The sequence below is a fragment of the Lissotriton helveticus genome, chromosome 1_1 (assembly GCF_964261635.1).
Source record: "Lissotriton helveticus chromosome 1_1, aLisHel1.1, whole genome shotgun sequence".
In the NCBI taxonomy this organism is placed as follows: domain Eukaryota; kingdom Metazoa; phylum Chordata; class Amphibia; order Caudata; family Salamandridae; genus Lissotriton; species Lissotriton helveticus.
In genome coordinates this window covers 1470023445-1470043877 of record NC_136057.1, presented here as the reverse complement: position 1 = coordinate 1470043877, position 20433 = coordinate 1470023445, and the positions used below count along the sequence as shown (strand labels likewise).

At 45.8% G+C, this 20433-nt stretch overlaps 1 protein-coding gene across 2 annotated transcripts in view; it reads left to right on the top strand.

Moving 5' to 3' along the window:
* ERBB3 (erb-b2 receptor tyrosine kinase 3) overlaps positions 1–19800 on the top strand; it is a 222027-nt gene extending 202227 nt beyond the window's left edge. For both annotated transcript variants that reach the window (XM_078686285.1, XM_078686283.1), the window contains exons 20-28: positions 2764–2955; positions 4946–5101; positions 5912–5987; positions 7743–7889; positions 8288–8385; positions 8967–9155; positions 17303–17374; positions 17919–18198; positions 18562–19800. In XM_078686285.1, coding sequence (XP_078542411.1) covers positions 2764–2955; positions 4946–5101; positions 5912–5987; positions 7743–7889; positions 8288–8385; positions 8967–9155; positions 17303–17374; positions 17919–18198; positions 18562–19244 — 1893 coding nt within the window. In that variant the 3' untranslated portion in view covers positions 19245–19800. The remainder of the gene's footprint in view (positions 1–2763; positions 2956–4945; positions 5102–5911; positions 5988–7742; positions 7890–8287; positions 8386–8966; positions 9156–17302; positions 17375–17918; positions 18199–18561) is intronic.
* The last annotated feature ends 633 nt before the right edge of the window (positions 19801–20433 follow it).

Sequence of the window (20433 nt, the reverse complement as noted above, 5' to 3'; positions counted from 1 at the left end):
GGAGAAGTGGGTACTTCCAATATCAAGGGACGAGGAGTGAAGGCAGAAGTCACCACTAACTGGTGGCAAGTGAGCCCCGATGTGACCTCCCTCTAAACAACGCCCTTCCCCCTCTCGTGTCTCGTGAACCCCAGTAGTTTCACCCGTACCTTGGTGAGCGGCGAGACGTGGTCCCGTTGACCTCCCGGCTTGACGTCTTCGTCTGCGGCAGCAGCCCTCGCCTTGGTGTCCTCTGCTGTAACCGCTCGGCTCATCCCACACGATATTCCGTCTCTACCTTACTCCGCCGTCCATGCCACGAACTCTCCTCCTGCTCCGGGGAATCCAGCTTCCGCGCCTCGAGAGAAGTTCGGCCCTCTTGTGTCGGCCTCCTGCTCCTCTGATAGGCCGGTTTCCGATTGCGTCATGGGCCACACCCCCTGGGATTCCTCTTGAGGGTTGTTCTTAAAGGGCTCCAGCCCTTCCTGTACAAAAGGCGAGATGATGTTTGTGAGAGACTTGTCGGTGTCGAAGGACAACAAAGTCCGCAGTTCGACATCACACTCGTGACAAGCATCTAAGGTACTTTGTAGGAAACGTGTTGCATTTACATTTTGCATTGAACTGAACAATTTCTACCATTGAAGAGCCTATTTTTGATACTGTATTGTGGATTTTTGCTGATTGGTCTTGTTTAGATATGAAATACTTATTTTTCTAAACTGGTGTGGTGTCCATTTGTTGTGTTCTCACTGTGTTACTGTAAGTGTTCAGAAATGCTTTACACACTGCCTCTGAGATAAGCCTGTCTACTCATGCCAATCTACCAAGGGGGTGAGCTGGGGTTATTTTAGGAGTGTATCCCCCTTACCCTGACTAAAAGCAAGGGCCCCTATTTGGACAATGGTACCTACCTCTGCCAACTAACAACCTCCATTTCTAACAATAACAAAACTAGTTATCAAATTTTGTGATGTGATAAAGGCCTTCCAGGCCAGGTGACAGGGCTCTCTGCTTGTCTGCTTTGACAGAAAGCACAGCTGCAGAAAGGGGAAGGAATGTGGGGAAAATGTAGTGGGTTTTGGTTAAAGATAGCAGGTAAGGTATTAATTTTTCACATTTACATCAGGGATGAGAGTAGTAGTTGAAGGCAGGGCCAGGGGATTTTGGAGGCCAAATATAACATAAAATTGTAGATGGGTAAAAAGTGAATTACAGGAATGTTTTTCACCTCAGAGTTCTGAGTGACATCATAAACTTCGCTCTCGTTGTCTATTTGACGTCACTCAGAACCCTTCAGTAAAAAACATTCCCCTAATTTACAATTGCCCATCTATAATTCTATATATGAACAATGTTGCAATGTAATTGATGAATGTATGCACTTATTAAATCTGTAATCGTAAAAAATCATGTGCATCCTGAATGTCAAATCCAAAATATTGATGGCACAGAATATCGAGAACAAAATATTGTTCAGAAATATTGACAGGAGTGTATAGATTTTCTATACTGAACTCCACATATATGTACTAAGGCGATATATATCTTTAATGTACATAGATGTATAGTTAGGAATAGTAAATCTTCACTTCTCTTTATGCACTTTATTTCCTTAATATTCTTATACCACAAAACATTAGGTTGTCTATATTTAGGAGTACAACCAATAAAAATATATTAGAAGACTCTTTCTTTTATCTTACCCCTAACCTAACCCTTAAACTATATTATCATTTACTCTACCCTAACTCTCTCTTGTGTGTGCAGTGCACCAAAGAGTTTGACTCCTGGGATTTTAACCTGTTATGCAGACATGTCCCACACATGAAGAGTCAACAGGTGATCCGAGTCCTAGTGTTGTTGCAGAGCACTTTGAAGGGTTGTCATCTCAACTGATTTGCTGGAGAGCCATCCTGGAACGCGCTCTGGAAGGATCCTATAGCGAGTCCCAGGCGGCAAAAGGTATCCAACTCTTTCAGAGAGAGCAGTGTTCTCTAGGCTGACTACATTAGGAGGAGGCGTTCACTAAAGCACCCTTATCGTCAGACCTAAGGACTTAACAAAATTCTGTACAGAAAAGCAAGTGGCAAATCTGACCCCAACCCAGTGCTTAATTTGAAGGCAAAAAAAGAGCCAGGGCCCTCGTCACGAGTCCACTACAGCTCGTACCACCACCCACTGCGAGTGCTGCCAAGGACAATACAAACATAACTACCAACCATCACACTCCTACAAATGTGACAATATAGACTATTCCAGCTCTCCACAGCTGAGTGACTGGGTTGGTCAGCTGGTATTAGTCACTTTTAATGTATATTGAATTTATGAATAACTGCTGTTGTGTTCACCTCTAAATAAGATAAACATGCCACCAGGTGGCAGACTGCCAAAAGTGCCGGTGTTGACAATTAAGTGTTGGTGTTGAGCCCCGAAAACCACAGGTTCAAATTAAGCACTGCCCAACCCTTAGGTGCCATAATTGTGAACAGTACATGAATGTACAACATAACAAGCTTCACACTGATGGTTACAGGTAAATAACTTGTCCCATGCCGAAGCACTTTGGTTGACACTAATACATTACAAATATATATGTTACAGGCTTTGTCTGATTCTGTGTTTTCGATAATCATATGTACACGTCCATGTTCCTGTTAGGTTAACTTCCGTTGCCATTCTCTGTCGGAAACTGAAAAATACATCTGCATGGGTTACATATATTTGGATTCTATGCCAGTTTTGCTCTGACATCCAATTTAGCAATGTGTCTTCTTCTTCCAGCAAATGTTGGCCATGGGGAGCCTAGATCATTCGTACATCGTGCGCATGCTAGGCATCTGCCCGGGCACCAAGCTGCAGCTGGTCACGCAGCTCCTGCCCATGGGTTCACTGTTGGAGTACGTCCGAAAGAACAAGGACAACAACCTGATTTCGCCACAGTTGCTACTCAACTGGTGTGTTCAGATTGCCAAGGTGAGGAGGACCGCGCGCACCAGGGAGTGAGACCCTGGAGGTGCAGAGAAGGAAGGGTTTTAGGACCACACTGCAGCTCCCAGAGTGAACTAGGATACAATCTTTTGCAGCCTTTAAAGGTTTTCATGACTAAAGCGGGAGTTTGGATCCCATGAGGCTTTGGCTTGTGGAAGATGGAAGACCAGGCCCATGATAAACGTATATAAGCTTTATAAAATGACTGCAGGCCTGTGAAGCATGCAGTTTTGCCCTCTTACTCTAGCCCAAATCTTCAGGAGAACCCTGCACCCAATGTTCGTTTTTTTCCTGGAACCTGCATTTCTACACTGTTCTAGGCCTTTTAAAACAAAATGTCATTGGTTTATGTACGTGGTTGCACAGTTCACATTAACGAATATATATATATATATCCATCTGGGATTCAACATGCCTCTAAAATTATCATCTCTTTTTGAACCTTTTTTGTTAACCCCAGCGAGCGCATAAACTATTAAGGATTCGAAAGAACATTCGATTTTAATAGCTTCTAAAAAGAGGTATTCTTCCACACACTGCTCCCTAACAAAGCCAGGAGGAAGCTAGGCTTCACGGCGAAAAGTGCCTTTCAGCTGCCTCTCAGCGCTGCTATGCCAAGATTTAATGGTGAATCATTTTGTATAAGAATGAAAGGCATATTTTTGGGAGCAGCTGTGTGTTGCTGTCCCGACTGTGGTTTGTGTAGTCATGCTTGTTTTTGGTTTCGCCGTGACTCGAAACGCTGACAGTGAATTTATTAACTGCTTTTATAGTTGACGATTAGTGTCTTAATCGTCTGATTGACCTGAAGTCACCCTCCTCCTGAATAAAGTTGGCACTAGAGTCATTGATGATAGGGCCATGAGCTCATAAACCTGCTCCAAGTGGCCATGCCTACTGGTGATGTGCACAGTGCACAGCTTGCTTACCACTGCCAACTGCCCTGAGTCTGAACAGCAATGCACCGTGAAACAAATGAGAGATGCAAGAAATCACGGCTTTCAAGGATGGCAGACTAGGAGCAGGAAAATGAGAATATTCACTAAAACAGAGTGTTTTATATCTTCGTTCACCTGAACTGGAAATGTCCTCGTTTATGATAGGTCAGAAGGTCACAGGTCTCGATGGCGGCCAAAGTAGACTCTTTTTTAGGGGCAGAGTTTGTCATAATGTTCCTTCAGGATACACTAATGGAACACCTGTTGGAACAAAAGCGAGCAATCTTGCCATTCACTTAAAGCTAGTTTCTCCTTCAGTATGCTAAAAAAAAGTACACAGCAGAGCTACCCCTGGGGTAACACAGAAAGGATTGAGACAGGGGAGTTTCTGTTCAGTGCGCTAGCACTTTTAGGCTCAAGCATTAGACAGCCAAACTATCCCTTATGACATGGGTCTAACATTATAGCAGAGTTTACGTCCTTTTACATACATCTCATCTCTTGTTCTTGTCTCTCATCCCTTTATGGATTTCCTCATCTCTTTCTTTCTTTCTTTCTTCCTTTTCTTTCCCTTCTCTCTCTCTCTCTCTCTGTATCTCTTTCCTCCTCTCTATCAACTTTCTTGTCTGTCTCACTTTTCTTTCTTTCTTTCTTTCTTTCTTTCTTTTTTCTTACTCTTTCTTCTAAATCTCTTGCTCTGCTTCTTCCTCTTTTCTTTCTTTATTTCTTTCTTATTTCCTCTATCTTCTTTCTCTTTTTTACTACCATTTTCCATTCTTTCACTGTTTCCTTCTCTTTCCCCTCTATCTTCTCTCACCACCGTCTGCCCCTCATTTATTCTGTTGCCTATTTCTTTCTTTCTTTTGTTTTTTCCCTTACTTTCTCTCTCTCTCATCTCCCCCTCTCTCTTTCCTTTGATCTCTCTTTTCTTCATTCTTTCTCTACCTCGCTTCTTCTTCCCCTTGCTCCTCTGCTCACCCTGCCTTCTACCTCCCACCCGTGCTCACACTCTCTTAATGCCATTTGCTCTTGTTCAGGGGATGTACTACCTGGAGGAGCACCGCATGATCCACCGGAATCTGGCAGCCCGAAACGTTCTGATGAAGAACAACAACATTGTGCAGGTCGCCGACTTCGGCATTGCAGACCTGTTGTACCCCGACGATAAGAAGTACTTCTACAATGAGGTGAAGGTGCGTACCGGCGTACGGTGTGTGCACCCCGAACAGACTTCATGGATCAGAAATGCAGCCTATTAAAGCCATACGAGTTAGATCCTCGAACCAGTTCCTGCTGGTGGAAATCAAGTGCAGATATTCCCTCCTAATGCCAAGTGTGCCATGCAGCTCACACTGTTTCCACCGGTTTTGTTGATTGACTTAACAGTTGGCAAACTTATGTAAGCAGTTTCTTTTAAACTTGACTGTATTGTATTGTATATTTCTGCTCACCCTTCCGTTCCAACGTCATACTGGTTTTGTTGATACAAGGAGATGTGGCCTAAGGGCCAGAGCTGCCAACTTTGGAACTGGGTAACCAGGCTCGAACCTCGGCATTGGCTCAACGTCCTGTGATCTTGGATAAATCACTTAATCTCCCTGTGCCCAAAAAATATATATCTGACCTTGTGTAATGCAACTGATGCTCATGTAAAGCGCTCCAATGGCCATGGATTGAGTTGGCACTATATAAAACTGCAAAACAATTGAGACGGCATGCTACATATATACCACTCCTACATAAATCGAGTCATCTCTCAGAGCAGACACGAGAAGGGAGAGAGTCTGCTGCAAGTGTACCCTTCCTCAAAAACAAGGGTAACATGCAGAGTAGTAACACGTATAAGGACAGGTTTTTGTTGTTGTTGGGGGGTACATTTTGCCTCTACAAAAGCCCCTCTTTAGTCTGCAAAGTTTCCCCACGTTTTATTAAAGAGGAGTCAGCAACCTTTAATTAATTGTATGTCAATTTGGAAAAATATATATTTTTCTTTCTTATGACAGACTCCCATCAAATGGATGGCCCTAGAGAGTATTCACTTTGGGAAGTACACGCACCAGAGCGACGTCTGGAGCTACGGTGAGTGACCACCCCAGCCTCAAGCACGATTCTTCTGTTCCTGTTCTTGCAGCCACAGATACTACACCCCCTCCATGTCTCCGGTTTTACCCCGCACACCACATCCAGCAGTCTTATTCCTGCCCCTATGTTCAGAGCCTAAGCTCTTAAGTCTTCCCTCAACAGCTTTGACATTCCTCCCACAGCCAGAGAGAGCAACCACGTGTAAAAATGCTATTCCCGGCCTTGCCAAGTTTCCCAGTTCCATGCATGATGTTTGCTCTAGTTCCGTTTTTTTCTTTGAATTATGGGACTTGTAGTCTTGTTTATTCCATTTTCAAATAGGACTACAAGCCCCAGAATTCAAATAAAAAACCCTCGACTGGACCAGAAGAACATCACACCTGGACCTGGGAAACTCAGTGTTACGTATTCCCTGCAGTGAGCTGGCACGACAGAAAGTCATCTGGGGCCGGGTCACAACATTGTGTTTACACAGCATCTACAGTTTGACCTCGCTGATCACTAAAGGACAAAGGGGCTCTTCGCAGGCACTCACAATTAAGCGTCATTAATATCTGGGAGTGGGAAGAGAGCTAATATGCTCTGCAAATGTTTGTGGATGACTGTGAATGCAAAGATGTAGGTTTACAAGCGAGAGCAGACTTTGATCTCTGCATTCTCATTCTCAGTGAGCCCAGACTGTGACTACTGTCTCTTAAAGAGATAGGTGCCACTACTAAAAACAAGCACTGGCAAAGTTAATAGGTGTGGCAAAGACGTCTAGCCTTTTGGCTTTGCCACTCATTGTTTTGTTTTGTCATGCATGCTTTTTTGGAAATCTTGATATTTGGGGTAGCTGCCGGGCACTCATTAATCTAGTAAGAAACAAACCTTGGCTAAAAGCAAAAATATTTTGTTGGTCTCAAAACGCACTGTTGTATTGTTGTTATGTGCAACATATGCTTTTCTGGCATTTTGTACTTTTTTCATTAACGTCACATCACGCACATATTGCTATAGCAGTTACTTTCATTAAAGGGAACTACTTTGGGTGTTGACGTGCTACTTGTGAAAGGGTAGGATGCCATCGGTTACAGTAAAGTTAGCCTATGGCTGAATCTGGCTGACCCACTACCCTGTTCTGTGTGCTGTAGTGGTTAGAAGAAAAATGTGAATGAAAAAATAACTGACCAGTGGATGAAGGCTGGTGGCTAAAGGCCACTACAAGGACATACATTATACATATTATTTTAGGACAATCGAGGTCTTAGCTATGGCCAGATCTAAAAAAGTGGCACACTGAGAAAGGCCGTTCGAGGTGACCGGATATTCAAAAGCCATGGCAACTCACACAGTGCAAGTTAGTCCTATGGAGAGGTCAACTTTGAGACTTTTGACCAACTGACATGTTTAGTCTATAAACTTTCCACCTCAAGACTGGTTTAGATTTTGCAAGAAAAATTGTTATTTTCCTTTACCTCCTTCTTTTGCTTCTGATTTACAAGGAACAACTATGCTAACATTGAGTCACAATGATATTTATGAATCACAATTTTACTTTGTTACATTGTGTTTCTGTTTCCCATCCTCTCACAGCGCCCAGCGCGGACCTTGTGAGGATGAAAAACATTTTACTAGTCAGAACTCTGATGAGAATTAAGGTTATTTGTATAGCACCCAACATATCCCTAAGCCATCTAGTCATCCAAACAAGGAGTTACTTTGAAGTTTCCTCCAAGGTGCTGCCTCTCACGCTCACTCTTCTTCCTGCAGGTGTGACGGTCTGGGAGATGATGATGTTTGGGGCAGAGCCTTATTCTGGTGTACGCCTGTCCGAGGTCCCTGACCTCCTTGAAAAGGGCGAGCGCCTTTCTCAGCCACAGATCTGCACCATCGAGGTCTACATGGTTATGGTGAAATGTGAGTACCCTATAATTTTGTTTCATCCAGCACACACAACCATACATAGAATGCATCACAGATCTAAAACAGGATGTAGCTGGCTAAAATCTAATATGATAGTAGCCAGTAGTTCTGCCCTAATTAGCCACTGTCCAATATGAATCACAACTAAACAATACTAAACACAATTACAAACAATGTCTGCGGCTATCTTGACTTCGGTGGATGAAAATCCTAGAACCGTAATGGGTGTACGTACACAGAAAGAGATATGGGATCACATAAATTTCAGAAATGTGCTAAATAAATGCTCTTAAAGCAATATACCTTCTAAGGGGTGAACAGAAACGCAACTTTACTAAATGGTGTTGTGTGCATTATTGGCCAGTGTATCTCACAATCTCGCCAAATTGCAGGTTGGATGATTGATGAGAACATAAGGCCAACGTTCAAGGAGTTGGCCAATGAATTTACCCGCATGGCTCGGGATCCCCCGCGATACCTAGTGGTGAAGGTGAGTCTGGCCAAACATGATTTGGTTTTGCTGCATTAGTATCCTCCCACCGTGGGAGACAGGTGTAGAGGTGGAAGGAGGCAAGGCAGGAGTGGAATGTGGGCTTGGGGGAGGTAATAAGACTGTGTTTAGGAGCTTTGGACATAAGGTTTGAAAGGTGTCAAGGCTGCATTTAGAACACTTTCAAATAGTAAAGAGGAGTCGAGAAGGCCTCACCTAGAAGCTTTGGAGATGATACCTAGGATGTAGTAAGAGTACATTAAGGCGCTAATGTTATGGAGTTGGTATGATTGCATTTAGGAGCTTTTGAAATGAAGCTTGGTTGTGATAATGCTGCTTTTATTAATTAATCAGATGCCACTTTGGAGGAGGCAGGGATGTGTGGAAATTGTTGTGTTTCCCTTTGAGATGGAAAAGTTACCCCTGTGATGTTTAGATGGAATTCTGGGACCTACCAATGTTCTCGCAGTCCACTCGCTGGGAAATGGGAACCTGATAGTGCTGCCACCGGTGTGGGTTGTGAAGCATCACTCTCCAGTGTCTCCTAAATAGTTACCTATGTTTGTCTTCTTTCTTCCCAGAGAGAGACCCGATCCCACAGTACTACCCCAAATGCGGAGACCCCAGGATCTATAGCAGATATGGAGCTGGACGACATGGACATGGACATGGTGGAACCAGATTCTGAGCTGGAGGAAGAGGAAGGCAATTCCCTCTTCAACATGTCCATGAACCACCTGACCTCCCGCCAGCACATCAACACCTCCAGGGTAAGGGGAAGACTATGTATGCGTGTGTCTATCTTTATTTAACTAGAACACTTGTGTCTAAGCGCAAGCTCCAAAGCAACGCAGAGGAAGATGAGTGGCTGGCAAACAGTGACTGAAAGTACAGGAGGGCTCACATACATTCCACTGGAACTCGTCTGGAGAAAATATATTTTGTCCAGAAGCATAAACCTTAGCTCTAAAGACCGCTTTTTGGCTCTTGTTACAGACACAAAAGTCGGCGCATAATCTGGCAATACAAGAGTAAATAGATCCTGCTATAGTTTCAAACTTTAGGCCGTCCTGGAATACAATCAGAGACTTTCCCATTGCGCTAGTCATTTGCAGCAATGAGAAGAGACAGGGCATGGTACAGATGTACTTCATGCACTAGCAAACAGAAAGCGGTCATGGAAGAAACTGTTCTAACTTTAGGTTTTCTCTCCAATTGAATTCTGAGTGGCGGGAGCATTGTTCTTGAGAAGGCAACTTTATTCAGGGTCCACCTCCCTCAATGACAATGCATCTAGATTTTGTTATTTATTGTACTGAGTTTTAAAATGTACACAATAATAAAGTAAGGCTACTACTACTACCTCCCTCAATGGCAATGTCATTTCCCATCGCGACTCTGTTGGTAGAGGAAAACAAAAGGATGTTTGTGAGAGCAGTAGAGATCAGTGGAATGACATTGTGGCACACTTTAGAAGGGATGATTGGATGGGCTTAGAGAATGAACGGACATTGATTGTCTTCACGTAGGCAACAGTTTATATTTTAGGTGGAGATTCCAAGTTTACTGGTTGCCCCAGCAGATGGTATTACTGTACTGAAGATAGCATGTGATAGGCAGAAGCCCCATATTTCTATATGTGCATAGGTGCACCTAAAAAACCCAGGCTTATCTGTAAAAAGAGCGAGAAGGGTCACTCACTCTTTTAGTGAACTTGAAGTCCCTTTACACAATATTCTTCTCCTCGGCGATAGGAAGCCACCTGTTCATAAACTCCTGTGACCCTCATTTACAAAATATATAGAAGGCCTCTGGACCTCTTTTAAAGATGCAAGGTACCCGACCCCCAGGGATAACAAGCATTTGCAAGGCAATAGGTCTGACAATTGCAAGATTTTCAGCTATTGGCATTGTAAATGGCAATGCTTTTCATTTATGTGTTTAAAAAATCTGGAATAATAAAAGGCATTGTCATTTAAAATACCAATATGTCAAAGTTTGGAAAATGCAAGACCTATTGCGTTACAGAGAGCACTGTGTCTCTGAAGTTGGTGCTGCGCTCAGCATTAAAGTAAATTGATGAAACAGAGCCCGGTGTCCCTGAAGTGGGCACTGCGCTCAGCATTAAAGTTAATTTTAAAAAAAGGTGAAAGGAAGCACGGTGTCCCTGATGCGGGCGCCGCACTCAGCTTCAAAATTTGAAAATCAAGAAGCGGACACCATTGTCCCGCCGGTGCTGTGTGTGTGGTGGGGCGGGGGCAGGCACTTTTAAAGTGAAGGCGCGCATAGCACTTCAGACGAAAAGCAGCCGCCATTGTCCCTTGAGTGCTGTGTGGGCACGCTGCAAATACAAGAAGCAGCCACCATTGTCCCCATTGTTCCTTAAACAAAATAGTGCTCACCGACTTAAAAGCAGACCGTGTAACAAGACAAAGTAACAGGTCCAGTCGTTATGGGAGGTTACAAATGGAGACAAGGCAGTACCAAGGAGGGACTAACAAGCCTAATCACAAATGAAAAGCAACAGTTTAGCAAAGACAGTAACAGGAGCCAATTGAAAAGATGGGCAGGAAATGGTCGGAGCTTGTATGCCATACCTCAATACAGCATGCCTCGCAACAGCGCATGCGTTGCCCAGGCTCGACCTAAAAATGGACAAAACTGTCAAAGATAGTTAAAAGTCAAATGGAGATTTTCAGTGATTCTGTGATGGTTTGACTATACATCCTTGTTTAGTGTGTGACTGCATGTATCTGTTTTTTATATATCTGCATTGTGACCTGACTGGTGTAATGTGTGGTGCGAAGGTCTGTTTAGTGCTTGCTGTGTACGCCTGCCTGTTTCAGATAATTTGTGGCGTTGCCTGCCTTTTATGTCTCTCTGGTCTGTGTATGAGTGTGTGCTCATGTGTGCATATGTGTGTCTCCTGTCGATTTGTGTGTGTGTGTATATATTTTTGCAGCGTGAATCTTTCTGGATTCACTATGCTGTGCATATTCCGCAATCTGGTGGTTGGGTCCGGAATCGTAGTCTTTTTCTCTTTTTTTTTTTTTTTTGTCGTAGCCCAGGTGGGCGTCGACGTCCCACCATTTGGTGTACCTTCGGTGACGTCGGCGTGCTTCCGGCGGAAGCTACCACCCCTGGGCGCCATCTTCAAATTATTTTTTCCGCCGTTGGGTCTGGATCGTCGCGTGAAGCTCCAGAAGTTTTTGGAGGAGAAAAGGAGAAAATACAGCAAATCTTCAACGGTGAAGACCTGAGAACATCGAGAGAAGAGGACCTTTAGAAAAGAGACGACGAAGAAAGGAGAGAACTTCGAAATCTTCGACGTCCTTGGAGGAATGCGCACACAGGGTGCCCCCTGAGCGCAGGGATGTACAAGACACCCTTTAAATTCTGCAAGAACTGCCACCACAAGTTCGCACAGAAGGACCAGCAACCGGTCTGCAACCTCTGCCTGCCAATCGACCACGAGAGCAGAGACTGCAACTCCTGCTCCGTCTTCAAGCCGAAGACACTCCGAGTTCGAGAAAGACAGAGGACGGCTCACCACCCGATGCAGGGCAAGGGCCAAGCCCCGACGCTTTATGAACTTGGCCTCTCCACCGACGACGAGGACAACATCGCCGAAGGCCCAGATGACTTCACGGTCGCAGAGACCGATAAGAAAACGCCTGACCAGGTAGGAGAGTCTACGACCCCGAAAACACCCACAGGGTCTCGAAAACCAGAAGCAGACTCCCGAAAGTCTGAGCCCAGAGCCTCGAAAGGAGCACCGGCGCCGAACAAATCGACGACCGAAGCTGCATCCTCTGAAAAAGAGCCCAGCGGATCCTCCGAGAAGGACTCCCGGAGGCCGAAGACCAGCGAAAAGCAAAGGTCATCGAAGCAAGCCCCCGAAAAAGGGTCTTCGACTTCGACGTCGAAAGAAAAAGAGCCGAAGAAAGCTTCGACGTCGACGGCGCCGCTGAAAAGAGCAGCCGAAACGCTCGATGACGAACAGGCCGCAGAAATGCAGAGAAAGAGGAGGAGGCTCGAGGCCGAAATGGAGAACATCCTTCAGAGAAAGAAGGACTTCGATGAAAAAATGAGCAGTTACAAGATCCCCTCGAAGCCGGCACCGACCGTCGCTGAGGTACAGGAGCTCGAGGAGTTCGACGTCGAAGAGCCGCCGAAAACTCCGGAACCTTCGGAGCACGAAGAGGAGGAAGACCTCTACTACACAGAAGGGGATTACGGGGAACAGCAGTCAAGCTACGGCTCAGGCTCCTCGACGGTCCAAGACCAGGAATGGCAGGACATCGAGGCCGAAAACCCAGAGGAGGCGGTGGAAACATACCCCTCGAGGCCTTCGCCACCGGATGACATTGGGGCATACAATGAGGTGGTAATAAAGGCGGCAGCAGCTTATGGAGTTAAGCTGGAAGAGGAGAAGCCAAAAGCAGACTTCCTGCTCGAGACATTGCTCCCCATACAGACAAGAAGCCAGTTCCTGCCCATGCTCAAGAGTATCACAGACCAGGGGAAGGAGGCCTTCAAGGACCCGGCTACATGCAGATCTGTAACGCCGAGGACAGAGAAGAAATACAAATTCTCCTCCCAAGACCCAGCTTACATCAAGGGATCCGTCACAGCAGATTCTATAATCGCTGCAACGGCCAGGAAAAGGGCAAACGTCCCAACAACGTCTGGACCCCCACCTGACCAAGAAAGCAGGAGGATGGATCTAACGGGCAGGAAGATTGAGAGGAACGCCGCAACGCACTGGCGGATGGCGAATTCCAACGCCCTCCTGAATAGGCATCAATACCAGCACTGGGATGAGATGGGGCAGTTGCTCAAGCACCTCCCGGAACAATACCGTGAGAGGGCATCACACCTTGTGGAAGAGGGGAAGAGCATCGCCAATTCGTGCCTGAAGACAGCCTTGGATGGGGCAGAAACATCCAGCAGACTGATGGCTATAGGCAGAGGAATGAGAAGGGGCACTCCTACACGGAGGCCGAACGGCAGAGGTGGAAGTCAGCGAGGAGATTCTCACCAGAGTTTCCACCAGGGGCAACAGAGTGACAACCAAGGCCACCAGGGCCAGCAGAGGCAAAGCTGGAACTACCAAAGCAGGGGCCAGTCCTTTCGGTCAAGAGGAAATGGACGGGGCCAGAGAAGGAGAGGCGGTGAACAACCCCCCTGTAAGTGACTTCACACGGGAGAAGGTGCTCCACCACCCAAACCCTCCGGGGGAGGAGCACGGAAAAACAAAGAGGAGAGGGCTACACGGACAAGACACAAAGGAACATGTAACGCCGGTAGGAGGGAGATTGAGATTTTTTCTCCAGGAGTGGAGAAAAATAACAACAGACAAGTGGATACTCAATATTATGCAGTTCGGATACTGCATAGAGTTGGAAAAGAGGCCGCCAAACAGAAAACCAAAGAAAAGACAGCACTCGGGAAGAGAGCTGCAACTACTGCAAGAGCAAGCCCAAGAACTCCTCCTCAAAGCGGCCATCGAACGAGTTCCTTTCAAAGAACGGAACAAGGGAGTGTACTCAAACTACTTCCTAGGGCCAAAAGTGGACGAAAGTCTAAGACCCATCCTGGACCTACGGTTCCTAAACAAATACGTCAAAACTCAAAAATTCAAAATGACGTCCCTACAAGAGGTCATCCCACAGATAAAAGCCAGGGACTTCTTGTCCACCTTAGACCTCAAAGATGCGTACCTGCACATCCCCATGAACAGGCAGCACAAGCACATGCTAAGGTTCACAGTAAACAAGGATCACTACCAATTCACGACCCTGGCTTTCGGCCTAAAGTCCGCACCAAGGGTGTTCACCAAATGCCTCGCGGCAGTGGCCGCACACCTAAGAAGAAAGGGGATACACGTGTACCCCTACCTCGACGACTGGCTGGTAAAGGCAAGCTCTTACAGGACATGCAAAGAGCATGCAGAACAGGTGACAAGAACGCTAGCAAGCCTGGGTTTCTCCATACAATGGGGCAAATGCTCGATGAAACCAGAGCAAGTGAAGATCTTCCTGGGAGCCCAGATTGACACCGTCCAATGCAGAGTCTTACCGAGCGAAAAGAGAACGCTCAGCCTACTGAGGGAGAAACGTCACTACCAGAAGGGGCGAGCTCTGACAGTGAGGACTGTGAGCAAGATCCTGGGGATGATGGCATCATGCATACACCTGGTCCCCAATGTACACCTACAAATGAGACCACTCCAAGAGTGGCTGCAACAACAATGGTCACAAGCTACAGGAAGTTGGGAGGATCTAGTGGTTGTAACGCACAGGGTGCAGGAAGAGATACGGTGGTGGACCAAGGAGAGAATAACAGAAGGGAAACCTCTAACACCACCGGACCCAACAGTGACCATCACCACAGACGCATCCCAGAAGGGGTGGGGAGCACACATGAACAGGCTCAGAGTGAGGGGTCTGTGGAGCCCTACAGATGCAGTCAGGGACATCAACTACCTGGAACTGAAAACTGTGTTGCTAGCCCTCAAGGCTTTTCAGAAACACCTGTACAACCAGAAGGTGCTAATACAAACAGACAACACCACAACGATGTTTTACATAAACAAACAGGGGGGAACTCAATCGTTCCCTCTGTCAAACTTGGCACAGGAGATCTGGAAATGGGCTATACCATTAAAAATAGACCTGCTAGCCATACACCTGCCAGGGAAGGACAATGTAGAAGCGGATTGGCTCAGCAGGCAGACTTCAGCATCCCACGAGTGGGAACTCAACAGTCATGAAACAGAGAAACTATTCAGGAAATGGGGCACCCCAACAATAGACCTATTTGCAACACACCGGAATGCAAAATGCCAATACTTTGCATCCAGGCAACCAGAGGCACTGTCCCAGGGGAATGCCCTATGGATAAGCTGGTCAAAAACATTTGCCTACGCTTTTCCCCCGATACCACTGATCCCCAGGGTTCTCAACAAATGCATGAAGAGCAACATGACGCTCATCCTTGTGGCACCACAATGGGCCAGACAGACCTGGTATTATCAGATAATGGAGATGGCGCAGGGCCCCCCCCCACAAGTTCTCAAAAAGAAGAGACCTACTCTCCATGGAAAACGGAGAAATTCTACACCCAGAGCCAGAGAGCCTCAACCTCTCAGTCTGGCTCCTGAGGACTTAGAATTCGCACACCTAAAACTACCAGAGAGCACCCTGCGGGTGCTGCGAGAGGCAAGAAGGCCCAGCACACGCAAGTGCTATGGGGAAAAATGGAAAAGATTCACTCAATGGTGTTGCAAGAAACAGCTCCAAAGGAAACTGACCAAGGAATCCACGGTGCTAAGGTACCTCACGCACCTAATTAAGGCTAAGCTAAGCTCATCCTCGCTGAGGGTGCACTTGGCAGCGATTGTGGCATACACAAGAGGAGCAACAGGGAGAAGCTTCTTCACATCCCAAGTCGTAAAAAGATTCCTGGAAGGAGCTAAAAGAATAGCGCCGCCAAAGAGAATGCCGCCACCGGCCTGGAACTTAAATGTGGTACTGACGGAGCTCATGAAAGCACCTTTCGAACCCATCCACAAAGCATCACTGCAAATGTTAACAATGAAGACGGCTTTTCTGGTAGCAATCACCTCGCTACGAAGGGTGAGCGAACTGCAGGCACTCACACTGCAGGAACCCTACATCCAGATACACAGTGACAGGGTCGTGATGAGAACTGACCCACACTTCATGCCAAAGGTGGTGTCAAGGTTCCACATGAATCAGAATATTCAGATCCCTAGCTTCTTCCAAAACCCCACCACAAGCGCTGAGAGGTCGCTCCACACCCTAGACGCAAGAAGGGCTGTGATGCACTACATTGAAAGAACGAAGGAACACAGGAAAACAAAACAGTTCTCCGTGTCCTTCGCAAAGAGTTACATGGGCAAACCAGTGACTAAAAACACCATAGCTCGATGGATCGCACAGACAATTCAATTCTGCCACAAACAAGCTGGCCAGGAGCTAACAGGAGGGGCACAGGCCCACTCCACTAGGAAGAAAGGAGCAACAATTGCCTTTCTGGCCAACACACCAATTCAGGACATATGCCTGGCGGCAACATGGGCTTCAGTGCACACTTTCACTAAGCACTATTGCGTGGATGTATAGATGAACAAAGAAGCACAAGTAGGACAAAAAGTGCTTCAACATATTTTCAACAACCAACGCTCATCTTCCACCCAACCGCCACAAAAGTAACGAAAACCGCTACAAAATCTATGCACAGCATAGTGAATCCAGAAAGATTCACGCTGCAAAACGAATAGTTTCTTACCTGTCGGTGTAGTTTTGCAGCTTGAAGATCTTTCTGGATTCACTAGCGAACCCGCCTGCCTCCGCCAGAAAGATGAGGCTGGAGAAGGGGGTGGAAACACATAGAAAAGAAAGCAAGTTGGAACGATTACAAGATACGTGGAAAGAATAAAGTTGAAAAACGAATAACAAACACAGCCATGGATTCACTACAAAGACAAAAAAGAAAAAGAGACACAAAAAAAAAAGAATCCGAAGATGGCGCCCAGGGGTGGTAGCTTCCGCCGGAAGCACGCCGACGTCACCGAAGGTACACCAAATGGTGGGACGTCGACGCCCACCTGGGCTACGACAAAACATTTTTTAAAAAAAGAGAAAAAGACTACGATTCCGGACCCAACCACCAGATTGCGGAATATGCACAGCATAGTGAATCCAGAAAGATCTTCAAGCTGCAAACCTACACCGACAGGTAAGAAACTATTCGATATATGTATATACGTATATATATATAGAGAGAGAGAGATAGTGATAGTGTCTTTGTGTTGTATGCATTTGTTGTGCAATTGTGAATCTCCCTTGTTGTCAGGTCTGTGTTTCACAGCTGTCTTTCCTCTTTGCAGAGTCAAACCCAGCTTAGCCTTGGTGCTGGGTACATCCCTATGAACCAGACCCCTATCAGTGTTTCTCGCCAGGTATGTAAATTCTTCATATATTTGTAGACCATTGTTCGCTTCTGTAGCACCAAGAGGATACGGAGTTAGGGTGGTGGAATAACTGAGACCCGCACCTCTCTAGACAGTGCAGAGACTACCCTTCATGCATATGGGTTGATGATGCATTTATGCAAAAACAGAATGTGCTCTGCCTGTAAGCAAGTTTGTGATGGGTCTGTGTAAAGGCCTCAGCGTGAACATGGTAATTGGAAAAATGGATGTAAGGAATGCACAGCAGGATATGGGTGGACTGTGGTTGGAATCCTGGGGTCACCTGGTGGGTCGAGCATCTTATTGTGAGAAAGTTGATGCCCCTAGAAGAAAACAGTTATTTCAATATGGGATCTTTTAGATGCAGATCTCTACTCTCTAAAGCTAATATTAATAATAATGGGAATTTTTACTATTAAGGTGGTATATAAATTATTATTCACAATCATTAGGGGATCTACTTCCACTCATGAGAGCTCTTAACATTTATAGATCATTTTATGTTCCCACTCCATTTTCTGTGACCACATAGAACTCCTCACGACCAAGCGATCTGGGATCTCGGCAAACACTGCGCATCCGAAAGGAATCCACAGGCCGGACGCTATCTGAATCCTCTGAGGGTTGTGGTCCCATCTCTGAGAGGGAAATGAATGAGGACATGTCTGTGTGTGACAGTCTGAGCAGTCGCCATCGCTCGCGGCAAGACAGCGCCTATCACTCACAGCGGGATAGCCTCCTCACTGTACCTACTACACCTGATACAGAAGAAGACATCAACGGCTACGTCCTAGCCAAACAAGGCAACCCAGGTAGGAATGGTGGGATCAGGGGATGTGCAATACAAAGCTGAGGGCAGGGTTACAGACCTCCAATCTAAAACCAAACTAGTCATCTAGCCTAGGTTAGTCTCTCTGAGCTTCCTGCTAATTTCACCTCCCACCGCTGAGATATTTCCTTCTATCTCAGACATTCAAATGCAGTTAACCTGTATTAAGCTGAGCAGACTCAGTCACGTAAGGCATACCTCACGTTAGATTGGCTTTTCACAGGCTAAATCTAATGAATTAACCCAATTTTGCATAAGCACCCCTTAGTTTCTGCATAAGAACCCAAGCCCCCTGTGGAAAATCTACATTATGAACTGATTGCTAAATGCATGTTTTCCCTTTCAGAACCAACAGAAGCCATCCCTGATGCCTCTGGAGAGGGAACTTCGAAGGAGCAGCAGAGACGGCCTGCTTTCAGTGTGGGCATGGAGGAGGACGATGTTGAAGCCGATGGCGAGTACAAGTACATGAACAAAGTGGCCACACAAGATCCCACCCCACAGCCTATCCTGCCCCCAGAGCATGTGGAATATGAATATATGGATATAAGATCCAGTCGACGCACCTCCGACGGCAGCAGGTACAGCTCTCGACCACAGAGCCTCCTTGCAGAGCCAACCAGGGGTCAGCCAGAGGACAACGGCGAAGAGGAGTACGAGTACATGAACAAACGTCCAATGAGGAGCGGCTCCCGTGGCACCATAGGGAGCCAAGGGGCAGAGCAGGAGGACTACACATACATGAATGGCAATAGTTCTCAGCGGGACTCCAACCTGCGGTCTGTGACTCCAGCGCTCCGTGAATCTCTCCTGGAGCAGGGCTATGAGGAGATGGATTCCAGGGTGGGCCCAACTGTCCCAAACTATGCTGTTTTACCATCAAAAATCCTTAGCCCATGCCACAAAGAGGCCTTCCCCAGTGGGTACATGAAGTCCCTCAGGACGCTCGAAGCTAACAATGGTGCCTTTGACAACCCAGACTACTGGCACAGCAACCTCTTCCAAAAGACTGACGCAGTGCGAACATAACTAAAAACACACAAGGACCATAAGAATGGTGAAGTTGGATCCTAAGGCAGCTTTTCTCTTCTCAACATTTTTGTAAAGGCCCTATGTGCAAGCTCAAAGCACAGGACCAGACTGCATGTTGGGAGCTACTCAACGAATGAAGAAGAGGGCTGGCAGAGACAGCTCAGCATCAATAGGCCCACACCTAGGCTTGGCAACTGTCCTGATTGTTGACCAGACAGTGAGGTTTAGCACTGTTGTGTTTAAACACCAGGTCCATAATGTTTTGTTTTCATAATGGAAAAAAGAGCTGGTCGAAAATCGTATTGTGAGCTGGTCTGAATGAAAGATGGCAGTTTCCATGACACAGGAGAATGAGGCCAGTAGCCACAATGATGGTAGCAAGTGTCAACTAGGTCTGTTGTATCTGCCTTAAACATAACTTATGTGATGAGTTAAAGCATGTGAGGAATCATGTTGAGCCTCTATAAAAACAATGATGGAAGTGGGTGGGGTGAGAAAAATTAGAAAGCTCTTTGCAGAAAGGAAATTTACAAAAAGAAAAGGAAAAAGAAAGACTACACTAACAATTCTGGTCTTAATTGTCAACAAATATAGGAGCCATTTTGGATTTCCAATATTTTTAGGACTGTTTTTTGTGGGTTTGTCCAGAATAGGAAAGTTAAAATTAGACCTTACATTGAATGATAAGGAAATACTTTTCATCTGCTGAAACTGTTAAACAAACAATCTTTGCCCTGAGCCGGAAAACATACTTATTTAAGATATGACCACCAGGTTAACTTACAGCTCGTTAAAAAGCAGGGTTTCACAAAAAGGAAGTCCATTAAGTATTTCTTCTATTTCTAGGAGAGAATAAAAGTGGATATTGTTTTAGGTGAGGCACGTGTAGGCCTTTGGACTTTTACAGAAAGAGCCTTCATAAAATCTAAAGATTTTAATGTTAAAACCTTAAATGAGGGACATTGTTAGGTTGAAGTGTTTTACATATTTTGGACACAATGGATTTTAGAGGGATGGCATGGAAATATGGTTATTTTCAGATCTCAAATAATGGATTTTCTCCCAGGTTTATAACCGGTGGTCAGTAAAACATGCCTCTTGCTCCTGAATCTATATTAAAAAATCATTACGCCTCATAGAATGACAGGACTAAATGGTGAATTGTAGCGTGAGGTTGTTACGGTTT